General features: G+C 44.9%; 1 protein-coding gene across 9 annotated transcripts in view; it reads left to right on the top strand.

Moving 5' to 3' along the window:
• The window catches only part of LOC122923850 (Fc receptor-like protein 5), a 159,601-nt gene that overhangs the window by 93,594 nt on the left and 53,035 nt on the right, over positions 1-12,972 (top strand). For all 9 annotated transcript variants that reach the window (XR_006387337.1, XM_044274700.1, XM_044274741.1 and 6 more), the window contains one exon: positions 9,168-9,434. Coding sequence is in view for 8 of the 9 variants with exons in the window: in XM_044274700.1 (XP_044130635.1) it covers positions 9,168-9,434 (267 nt within the window). In the remaining variant the exon portion in view is untranslated. The remainder of the gene's footprint in view (positions 1-9,167; positions 9,435-12,972) is intronic.

Genomic DNA, 12,972 nt, shown 5'->3' with positions numbered 1-12,972 from the left:
TGCCCAAATTCCTTTTAGGAGGGCATTTTTAGACATTTGGATCCCAGACTTCTTCTCACGCTTTAGGGCCCCTAAAAAGCCAGGGCAGTATAAATACCCCACATGTGACCCCACTTTGGAAAGAAGACACCCCAAGGTATCCAATGAGGGGCCTGGCAAGTTCATAGAATTTTTTTTTTTTGGCATAAGTTAGCGGAAATTGATTTATTATTATTTTTTTCTCACAAAGTCTCACTTTCCGCTAACTTAGGACAAAAATTTAAATCTTTCATGGACTCAATATGCCCCTCAGCAAATACCTTGGGGTGTCTTCTTTCCAAAATGGGGTCAGTTGTGGGGTGTTTGTACTGCCCTGGCATTTGAGGGTCTCCGCAATCATTACATGTATGGCCAGCATTAGGAGTTTCTGCTATTCTCCTTATATTGAGCATACAGGTAATGAGTTTTTTTTTTCCGTTCAGCTTCTGGGCTGAAAGAAAAAAATGAACGGCACAGATTTCTTCATTCGCATCGATCAATGTGGATGAAAAAATCTGCCAGGACATAGGAGCTCCGCCCAACATCCATACCCACTTAGCTCGTATGCCCTGGCAAACCAGATTTCTCCATTCACACCAATCGATGTGGATGAATAAATCATTGCCGGGATTTATTTTTAATTTTTTTTATATACAAAGTGTTTGCCAAAGCATAGGAACGCCGCCTCCTCCTCAGCTCGTATGCCTCGGCAAACGTATCTGTTACTGCAGAGGAGAAATCTCGTCTTGCAGCGCCGCATACACCGACTTGCGTGTAATCTGACAGCAGCGCAATGCTTCTGTCAGAATGCACATCAGTGCTGCAGCTAGTCAATCGGTTGGTCCACCTGGAAGGTAAAAAAAAAAAAACAGGCCGCAACGCAATAATTTTATTAACTTTGGAACAGAATATATAAACTTTAACTTTTTGAACTAAACATTAACCTTTTTGCTTACTGGTGTTTTTTTTTTTTTGTTTTTTTTTTGTTTTTTTTTACCTTTATAGAACAAACCTCTCCTTCCCATGGGTCAATGTGCAAAGCGCAAATCGCCCAAAGATGTGGCGAAGTGCGTTATGCACTTTGTCCCAGGTGAAAGGAGAGGTTTGCAGCAGCTGTGTGAGTGAATGGGCCCTAATAGCCCTGTGTGCCTGTCCTGGTGAGATGATCCCTATGCCAATAGTGTACCTGTGAGTGGTACTTCCGGAAACACTCTCCAAAGCATAGGGCAGGGTGGTCAGGACAGTCAGGACAGAAATAGCGGGTGTCACGCCTTATTCCACTCCTGCTACAGACACGACATCTTTTTCGGGGTGACTGTTGGGTTGAGGTACCAGGAACGACATTAGGGAAATGTCGCTCATGTAGACGGCTAACTACACTGGTGGATGGGGCCACGGAACCTCCTGGGTACAGGAGGTTCTCGATGATCTCTTCCTGAAATTTGAGGAAGGATCCAGTTCTCCCAGCCTTACTGTAGAGAACAAAACTATTATACAGAGCCAATTGAATTAAATATACAGACACCTTCTTATACCAGCGTCTGGTTCTGCGGGAAACTAAATACGGAGACAACATCTGGTCATTGAAGTCCACCCCTCCCATGAGCAAATTATAGTCGTGGACTGAGAGGGGCTTTTCAATGACACGGGTTGCTCGCTCAATTTGTATTGTCGTGTCTGCGTGAATGGAGGAGAGCATGTAAACGTCACGCTTGTCTCTCCATTTCACCGCGAGCAGTTCTTCGTTACACAGTGCGGCCCTCTGCCCCCTTGCAAGACGGGTGGTAACGAGCCGTTGGGGGAAGTCTGCGCGACTAGTTCGCGCGGTGCCACAGGCGCCAATCCGTTCTAGAAACAAATGCCTAAAGAGGGCCACACTTGTGTTAAAATTGTCCACATAAAGATGGTACCCCTTGCCGAATAAGGGTGACACCAAGTCCCAAACTGTCTTCCCACTGCTCCCCAGGTAGTCAGGGCAACCGACCGGCTCCAGGGTCTGATCTTTTCCCTCATAGATCCGAAATTTGTGGGTATAGCCTGTGGCCCTTTCACAGAGCTTATACAATTTGACCCCATACCGGGCGCGCTTGCTTGGGATGTATTGTTTGAAGCCAAGGCGCCCAGTAAAATGTATCAGGGACTCGTCTACGCAGATGTTTTGCTCTGGGGTATACAAATCTACAAATTTCAGGTTGAAATGGTCTATGAGGGGCCGAATTTTGTGGAGCCGGTCAAAAGCAGGGTGGCCTCTGGGACGGGAGGCGGTGTTGTCGCTAAAGTGCAGGAAACGCAGGATGGCCTCAAAACGTGCCCTGGACATAGCAGCAGAGAACATGGGCATGTGATGAATTGGGTTCGTGGACCAATATGACCGCAATTCATGCTTTTTAGTTAGACCCATGTTGAGGAGAAGGCCCAGAAAAGTTTTAATTTCGGAAACTTGGACTGGTTTCCACCGGAAAGGCTGGGCATAAAAGCTTCCCGGGTTAGCGGTTATAAATTGTGTGGCATACCGGTTTGTTTCGGCCACAACTATGTCTAAGAGCTCCGCAGTCAAGAACAGCTCAAAAAATCCCAGGGCCGAACCGATCTGAGCTGTCTCAACCCGAACTCCAGACTGGGCAGTGAAAGGGAAAACTACAGGTGCGGCTGAAGTTGGGGACTGCCAATCAGGGTTTGCCAGCACCTCAGGGATTCTAGGGGCTCTACGGGCACGTCTTTGCGGTGGCTGCGACGGGGTCACTACTGCACGTGCCACCGTACCAGCTTCAACTGCCCTTCTGGTGCTCGCTACTTCACCATGTTCTACGGCAGTGCTGGTACTAGGTCCAGGGAGGGCTGCGCTGCTGGTGTATGCCTCACCACGTAATCCGACAGCAGCAGCCCCACTCTGCTGCTCTTGAAGCGGATCCTGCGCAACCTGCAGTCTAGCGACACGGGGCCGGGTACGCCTGGTGCTATCAGGGACCTCAGCCTCCTCGTCCGAACTTTGGGTCAGAGAGCCACTGCTTTCTACAGGTTCGTATTCTGACCCGCTAGATTCATCAGATGAGGGTTCCCATTCCTCATCCGACTGGGTCAGAAGCCTGTAGGCCTCTTCAGAAGAATACCCCCTGTTTGACATTTGGGCAACTCAATTTAGGGGTATTCCCTGAGACTACCCAAGAAAAAAAGCAAGCCTGTCTTACAAAGGGGAGGCTAGCGAAGTACCGGAGGCCGCTGCGGTTGATAAAAAATATCAAAACTGATTTTTTTATCGCCGCAGCGCGTGTAAAGTGAATGTGCAGTGATCAAAAAAAAATTTTTTTTTGTCACTGCGGTGGGGCGCGTGTGGGCGAACGCACGTGTGGGCGACCGATCAGGCCTGATCGGGCAAATACTGCGTTTTGGGTGGAGGGCGAACTAAAGTGACACTAATACAATTATAGATCTGACCGTGATCAGTTTTGATCACTTCCAGATACTATAAAAGTACAAATGCTGATTAGCGATACGCTAATCAGCGAATCAGTGACTGCGGTGCGGTGGGCTGGGCGCTAACCGATCCCTAAACTACCTAACCAAGGGGCCTAAACTATCCCTAAAACCTAACGGTCAATACCAGTGAAAAAAAAAAAAGTGACAGTTTACACTGATCACTTTTTTCCTTTCACTAGTGATTGACAGGGGCGATCAAAGGGTTAATTGGGGTTCAGGGGGGTGATCTTGGGCTAGTATGAGGTGTTTGGTGTACTCACTGTGTAGCCTGCTCCTCTGCTGGATCCAACCGACGAAAAGAACCAGCAGAGGAGCAGGCAGCCATATAACAGATCATATTTACTAATATGATCTGCTATCTGGCACTCTGATTGGATTTTTTTAAAATCATCAGCTTGCCAGCCGCGATCATTGGCTGGCAAGCTGATGACGAAATACTCCTCGACGAAATGCCGGCCCGAACTGCGCATGCGCGGGCCGGCAAAGCGCATCATCTCGCGTCTCGCGAGATGACGCGTATATGCGTGACTGTGCGCAGCGCTGCCACCTCCGGACCGCACATCTGCGTTAGGCGGTCCGGAGGTGGTTAAGCAGGTGCAGAAGCTGCGCCTGCCCGATCAGGGACACGGCAGTCACTGACAGCCGGGCCACTGCTGCATACGCCGGCATCGATGAAGACACCGATGGCAGCATATTAACCCCTTGTATGCCGCAGTCAAAGCTGACCATGGCATGCGGAGGGTTTACAGAGGGTACAGGTGCCCTCTGCACCTCCATCGGGTCCCCACTCTGGAGTGGCGGGGACCCAATGGCAGAGAAGCCTGTGAGGTCTATGCTGACATGCAATGTATTACAATACAATACTTTGAAAAAGGGATTAGACCCAAGAAATTTCCCAAAATAAAAAACACATAAAATTGTAAAAAAAAAAAGAAAAGGAATACAAACCGGCTCTATAAAAATATCACATGATCCACCCCTTCACCTCAACGCAGTAGAAAAAAATATAATAAAAACTGTGCTAAAACAATTATTTTTTTGTCACCTTATATCACAAAAAGTTTAATACCAAGCGATCACAAAGTCATAAGCACCCCAAAATAGTACCAATCAAACCATCATCTCATCCCGAAAAAAATGAGATCCTACCTAAGACAATCGGCCCAAAAATAAAAATAAACTATGGCTCTCAGAATATGGAAACACTAACCCTAAGTTCACACCTGAGCGTTTTACAGCGCGTTCCTACGCGATGTAAAACGCTCAACAAGGAGAAACCAATGCTTCCCTATGGGAATGGTTCTCACCTGGGCGTTTTACAGCGTGTACGATCGCGCTGTAAAACGCCCGACGCTCAAACAAGTTCTTGAGCTTTTTTGGGGCGTTTTGTCACGCGTTCCCGTACATAGATATTCGGGAACGCGCGACAATGTGTGCTCGCCTGTCTCTGTATGCGCGATTGTAAACGCCTGTACAATCGCGCATACAGAGCGCTCGTTTCAGAACGCTCAGGTGTGAACCCAGGGTAAGGCTGGGTTCACACCTGAGCGTTTTACAGCGCGTTCAAACGCGCTGTAAAACGCTCAACACGTGAAAACCAATGCTTCCCTATGGCCCTGGTTCACACTTGAGCGTTTTACAGCGCGTTTGAACGCGCTGAAAAACGCCCTACGCTCAAAAAAGTTCTTGAGCTTCTTTGGGGCGTTTTGTCGCGCGTTCCCGTACATAGACTTTCGGGAACGCGCGACAATGGGCGTTCGCTTGTCTCTGTATGCGCGATTGTAAACGCCGGTACAATCGCACATACAGAGCGCTCCTTTCAGAACGCTCAGGTGTGAACCCAGGTAAAACATGATTTTTTTTGTTTAAAAAATGCACTTATTGTGTAAAACTTAAATAAATAAAAAAGTATACATATTAGGTATCGCCGCGTCCATAAGAACCTGCTGTATAAGGTTATCACATGATCTAACCCCTCAGGTGAACACCGTAAAAAAAACTGTATCAAAAAAGCCATTTTTGTCAGCTTACATAACAAAAAGTGTAATACCAAGCAATCAAAAAGTCATACACACCCCAAAATAGTACCAATCCAACCGTCATCTCATCCTGAAAAAAATAAGCCCCTACATAAGACAGTTGCTCAAAAAATAAATGAAAACTATGGCTTTCAGAATATGGAGACAATAAAAAAAACTTTAAAAAAAAATATGTTTTATTATGTAAAACTAAAATAACCAACCCCAAAAAAGTCATATTTGCTATTGCCACATCCGTAACAACCTGTTCTCTAAAAATAGCACATGATCTAACCTGTCAGATGAAAACTGTAAAAAACTTTTAAAAAAATGATGCCAAAAGCTATTTTTTGTTACCTTACCTAACAAAAAGTGTAATACAGAGCAACCAAAAATCATATGTACTCTAAAATAGTACCAATAAGACTGCAACCATATCCTGTAGTTACTAAAATGGGGTCACTTTTGGGAAGTGTCTACTCTAGAGGTTCATCAGGGGGTCCTCAAATGTGACATGGCAACTTAAAATTATCCCAGTGAAATCTGCCCTCCAAAATCCACATGGCGCTCCTTTCCTTCTGCGCCCTGCTGTGTGTCCGTACAGAAGTTTACGATCACAAATGGGGTGTTTCTATGGAATCAGGGTAATAAATATTGAGTTTTGTTTGGCTGTTAACCCTTGCTTTGTTGCAAGAAAATTTAGACTAAAACCTTCAGAATCACAGGTGCATATCCATGAAGCAAACATAATTACAAAAAAAAAATGGCTGCACACCATTATATATGCAAACAATAGAGCTAAGAAATGGGGGTTATTCTAGATAAAAGTGGTACAATACAAGCCTTGCTTTGTTAGCGTAAAAAAATTGATCTGCCAAAAAAGTGAAATTCAGAAATTTCTTCTACATTTTTCTTTAATTCTTGTGGAACACCAAAATGGTTAACAACGTTTGTAAAATCAATTTTGAATAGTTTATAAAATGGGGCCATTTATGGGTGGTTTCAACTATGTAAGCCCCACAAAGTAACTTCAGACCTGAACTGGTCCTTAAAAATTGGGTTTTGGAAATTGTCTTAAATATTTTAAGATTTGCTTCTAAACTTCTAAGCCTTCTAAAGTCCCAAAAAAAAGAAAATGTCATTTACAAAATGATCCAAACATGAAGTAGACATATGGGAAATGTAAAGTAATAACTATTTTAAGAGGTGTCACTATCTGTTTTAAAAGCAGAGAAATAGAAATTTCGAAAATTGCAAATTTTTCCAAATCTTTTGTAAATTTGGTATTTTTTTATAAATAAAAATGAAATATTTTGACTCAAATTTACCACTGTCATGAAGTACAATATGTGACAAGAAAACAATCTTAGAATGGCATGGATATTTAAAAGTGTTTAAGTTATCACCACATAGTGACATGTCAGATTTGCAAAAAAATTGCCTGGTCCTTAAAGGGCTTCTGTCACCCCACTAAACCGTTTTTTTTTTTTGTTTATTTATAATCCCTACACTGCGATTTATGCCTACATAATCTAATTAATCATTTTGGTCCAGTAGATTTTGTTTAAAACGTGCTTATAAAATATGCAAATTACCTGGTAGCAGCCGCATCCTCCGATCCTAAAGACGCCCCCTTTGCATGTTGATTGACAGGGCCAGGGAACGGGATCGTCCTCTGCTGGCCCTGTCTGCTATCAAGACCTCGCGCCTGCGCCGTAACGGTATTCAGTCGGCGCAGGCAAACTGAGAGGCGGCCGCTCCATCCTCAATGCGCCTGCGCCGATGACGTCACATCTACACCCGGCGCAGGCGCATTGAGGATAGAGCGGCCGAGCGAGCGGCCGCCTCTCAGTGCGCCTGCGCCGATTGAAGACAGGTACGGCGCAGGCGCGATATTTTGAATGCAAACAGGGCCAGCAGAGAACGATCCCGTTCCCTGGCCCTGTCAATCAACATGAGGAGGGGGCGTCTTTAGGATCGGAGGATGCGGCTGCTACCAGCAAGTAGCCGTCCTACTTGCTGGTAGCAAAGTAATTTGCATATTTTAAAAGCATGTTTTAAACAAAATCTACTGGACCAAAATGATTAATTAGATTATGTATGCAGAGCTCGCAGTAAAGGGATTATAAGTAAACAAAAAAAAAAAAAAAACGTTTAGTGGGGTGACAGAAGCCCTTTAAGGTGAAAAATGGCAGGGTCCTGAAGGGGTTAAATGGTAATGGTTTATATACAACTGTTAAGGCCCCTTTATACAGGTCAATTTTGAAGGCAATTTTCGGGAAGGAAGCATTCGTCGGTGGAGGAGACCGCTGTATTTACATGCAGAGATCTCCTCCACAGTACGGGGAGGAGTGATCACTAATGCCATCCCCATACAGACTCGTTGTTTGCCGGCAGCAGATGCTGTTTACGCAGCACAATCTGTTGCCAGAAAACAACAATTTTCTTGACCACATAAGGCTACTTTCACACTTGCGGCAGAGGAATCCAGCAGGCAGTTCCGTCGCCGGAGCTGCCTGCCGGATCCGGCAAAACGTATGCCAACTGAATGCATTTTAAGACTGATCAGGATACTAATACATTCCTATGGAAAAAAAATGACGAATCTGGCATTCAGGCAAGTCTTCAGTTTTTTTTGGCCGAAGATAAAACCGTAGCAAGACTGAACTGAAGACGAAATGCTCTCCATTCAGAATGCATGGGGATAAAACTGATCAGTTCTTTTCCGGTATAGAGCCCCTAGGACGGAACGCAACACCGGAAAAGCAAAACACAAGTGTGAAAGTACCCTAAGTGATGTGATTACTCGATGAACGAGTATATCGCTTGTTCATCTGGTAACCGGCTGAACTTTTACACCACCAGATCATCGCTAATGAGAGCTCCTATGAATGCTTGTTAGCGATCATCTGCCTATACCTATGGAATGATCTCCAAGGTGAGCCCCAAGGTCTTTGCCAGCTGCATTATTCCTCCAAAATATTACAAGTAATTAGCATAGTAAAAATTACATCACAGTGAAGTGTGCATGGGCATCGACAATATAGAGCTGTAGGTACATGTCCTAATGTGTTTTCTCCATATGACCATATAATATCCAATAGACTGTGCCACTGTTTTTCCTTTTATCTGCCAAAAAAACAAACATCTGTAATTCTGTATGCATTAAATTTAAGACCTAAGGGAAGTACAGAAGGACCCTGTAGACAGACTTGGACTGGCCCCCAGGGGAACAGGTGAGTTCCCAGATGGGCCCCAGAGCAAGGTGGACCCCAAATCCCCATCCCCCTGCATGAGCCTATATTAATTTAAAAATGAGGTACATTATTTAACAAACTATCCATCTTATCATAGATACATTGGGTGGCTGAGATGACTTCTAGGTACAGAGGCAGGGCACCGGTATCCTCTTTTCCCAGGGTTCTTTCCTCTCGAAGTCGCTGCTGGGACCTAACCCCATAATGAATGATCTTGTAGCATCTTGCTGCTGTCTGCCACTGTGTGGGCTGGTGATATTTGCATGTAGCTGTTCAGTGGGCCCCCAGAATGAATTTTACCGGTGGGCCCTAGGCACCCAGTGTGACATTGACTGTAGTAGTCAACATACAAGGGCTCTGTCTGTAAGTAATAATTTGAATCTATTATACTTTTCAGATCCACCCATTACTCCAGTTCTTAAGCTGGCTCCAGCTCTGGAAATTTACGTAGTAGGAGAAAGCCTTGTATTTACATGCAGCGGCCTTGTCAATGCAAGACATACCATATATAAAGATGGCCAGCTGCTGCAGAACGATTTCTTCCATCTAATCCCAAGTGTACAGTTATACCACAATGGAAGCTATACCTGTGCATACAATTTTGATAACAAGGGACGTCAGATGGAGTCATCCCGAAGCCAGGCTGTTAACATATATGTAATCGGTGAGTTTCCCAATATAAATTTTAGGGTAAATATTACTTATATAATATACATTTTTTCTGACAACTGATTTTTCCATTCTCACGTTATCATAGGTGTGTGCATAGATTAGAGTATTCCACACCCCTGGCATTCCTGGCAAACCCCTCATATCTGGCTTGTCTGGCATATCCAGACATTTCTCTTTACTGCTGCCGCCAAGGAATGATGTGGCCTAATCATAATTGCATGTTGCAAACAGACTTAGGGCCTTATTACACAGGCAGATAGAGCAGACGTTTGTCGGGAGGGAAGCATTCCCTCCCATCAACTGCCTGCTCGCTACTACATGCGGCGATCTCCTCCTCAGTGTAGGGATGAGCTATCACTAATGCATAGCTGGTCCCTATACTGTCTCATTGTTTGTCGGCAGCAGAGCACCCATTAAACGGTGTGATCTGCTGCCAGCAAAGCATGATTTTTTTAACGTTAAAAGATCCCGATTACCCGATGAACTAGTGTTTTCTTGTTCATTGGGTAATCGGCGGCAGTATTACACTGCCAGATGATCGCTAACGATCATCATCTTAATGATAATCTGCACGTGTAATAGGTCCTTCAGTATTTTAACCTTATCTATGCAGTTACTTGTTATATTACTGTACCTACACTCAAGGCTTGGATCTACAAACAACATATTCTGTTATCATATGTACATTCCCTCAAAAGTATTTACCCCAATCCTTCTTGGTGTTTTTCTTATTTTGTAGCATTACAACCGGGATAATCTATCAATATCTGATCATGGGGATCTGACACCTGACACCCCCATTCCCATTGTATCAGAGGCCGGAGTGCTCCAGTAAGCACTGTAGTCTCCTCACAGCACACCAAGCACAGCGCTGTGCACTGTATAGTAGCTGTGAATGGTATTGTAGTCCAGACCCATTCATTTGAATGGGACTGAGCTGCACGTAGGCCATATGACCAATGAGGTTGATGTCACAAGCCTAGGAAGAGGTGGCAGTTCTCACCAGTGCATCCCAGCCTCTTCATATGGCTCATCAGTGGGGATGCCACTGATCACATATTGAGACATATTCTATCCTTTAAAGAGTTTGTCCCATAAAGATAACAAGGAGATAGGTGTCTGATTGACAGGTGTTCGACTGCTGGGGCCCCCGCCAATCATGAGAATTGGGACTCTCGATCCCACTTTGAATGCAGCAGACACATGCATGTCCACCACTCCATTCAGCTCTACGAGGTTACCAGGTATAGCCGAATGCTTGTACTCAGCCATTTCTGGAAACCCCATAGAGCTGAATGAAGCAGTATTACACATGAATGACCACCACTCCATTAAAACCGGAGAGAATTGGGCAATGTTTTCATCATCAATCCATTAGACCCCTGCCGATCAGACACTTATTCCCTATCTAGTGGATGGAGAATACTTTATCTTAATGGGACAACCCCTTGAATGTGCTCTGTGCAGTGTCCAAAGTTTGGGATGTTTTTTATAACCCAAGCCTGAAACTTGTATCTGACCTGTTTGGAGAGCAATTTAGTCTGTTGCTTGCTTAGTAGTGTTGTAGACTTAGGGGCTTCTCAGAATATGTACACATGTGGACAACCCCACAATGGTCACTGAAATAACTTGAAACTGATAAAAGTAATGATAAATAAAAATTTACTGAAAATCAGCTAATGAAAATCAGACATTGCTTTTGAATTGTGGTTCAAAAGAATCATTTATAAAACCAACTAATGAAACTGGACTGGACACAAATAATGAAATAACTAGAAAAAAAATAGAAAATAATTTGACCATAGGGACTTGTTAAACTATGGTGTGTCCTGTAATTAGCATCCAGTGGCAGCTCCAGAGCCTGGTCTCGGGAGGGGCACTTCCAGATTATTTTCTGTCCGCCGCCACAAAACAATGGTGCTTATAGAACAGACTACACAGAGTAGAGGTATACTGTATATTGTGTGGCACAGTGTAGAGGTATACTGTATATTGTGTGACACAGTGTATGCTATATGTGTATAACAAACATATTTTGCATGAAAGCTTACAATTACTTGGCTTGGCCCTTGGGGATCTCGGACACCACTTCAACACTTTGGCTGGGGGCTCGGTGGAGCTGATGTTGTGTTTTATCCTAATGAGAAAGATTTCATAATAAGGATTTGGAGAAGGGGCAGAGGAATAGAAGAGCAGGGAGAGGCTGGTGCTGCTACTAGGATGCTCATACCATGGGAGAGTAATAAAGCCCACCATAATGCCCCCCCCCCCTAGTAGAAATAATTCTCCTTATAATGTGGCAGTACAAAAAATACCCCCTTGTAATGCCCCCAGTTGAGCTAATGTCCTCATAGTGCCCCCATAATGTGCCAGTATAAAATACCCCTATATAATACCCAGTAAATGCCCCCATAGTGCTCCTCTCCCCCCTTCCTCCTAGTGCCCCCCATAATGTACCAGTATAAAATGCCCCAGTAGATGCCCTCAGTGTCCCCCATAATTTGCAAGTATAAAATACTGCTTCTTAGTGCCCCCGTAGATGACCCCATAGTACTCCTCTTCCCCCTTCCCCATAGTACACATATAAAATTCCCCTTCTTTGTGGCCTCAGTAGATGCCCGTATAGATCCCCCAATAATGTGCCAGTAATAAGTGCCCCCAAAAATATGCCAGTAATAAGAGCCCCCCAATCATGTGCCAGTAATAAAAGCACTCCCCCAATCATGTACCAGTAACAAGAGCAACCCCCCATCATGTGCCAGTAATAGCCCCCATCATGTGCCAGTAACAAGAGCCCCCCCATCATGTGCCAGTAACAAGAGCCCCCCCATCATGTGCCAGTAATAAAAGCACTCCCCCATCATGTGCCAGTAATAAAAGCACTCCCCCATCATGTGCCAGTAATAAGAACACTCCCCCATCATGTGCCAATAATAAAAGCACTCCCCCATCATGTGTCACGGCTGAGGATGGGGGAAATCCTCAGCTGTGCGGTGACGGAAGATGTCCAGTCGCTACTCGCCAGGAACACAGAATTAGGGAGCAGGTCACCTCCTGTTGCGTCCCTAACGCTGACCCTGTCTCCTACCTGCATGGGCCGACCTTGATGGTAGGAGGACCCATGTGCAGGAACCTCGGAGCCCTGACTTACCCTCCGTCCGGTCCCTGGGCTAAGGAGCAGGGTAAGACAACCCACTCCTCCTAGGAACGGAGTAGCAGGAGTCTCACTGGCCAAGCAGCATGAAGATGGGGGTACCTAAACAGGACTACGGACAAGACAGGTGAACCCTAACAGTTCCACACATACCTGTCTCAGCCTAGCTGACTGGAACCCGTGCAAACGCTGTCCACATAAACAAAGGTAAACAGCACACACATGAAGACACACAGGGACCAGGACATCCATAGCTGCACAAAAAGCAAAGACACAGGACATCAACAACAAATCACGCAATAATAACATTTGACCGGAAGGGTGGCCCTTACAAGGAGATAGAAATCACAGGAGGCTGCTACAGCAAAGCATGACT

Source organism: Bufo gargarizans, chromosome 1, assembly GCF_014858855.1.
Source record: "Bufo gargarizans isolate SCDJY-AF-19 chromosome 1, ASM1485885v1, whole genome shotgun sequence".
Classification (NCBI taxonomy): Eukaryota; Metazoa; Chordata; class Amphibia; order Anura; family Bufonidae; genus Bufo; species Bufo gargarizans.
This window is presented reverse-complemented; position numbering and strand designations above follow the sequence as displayed.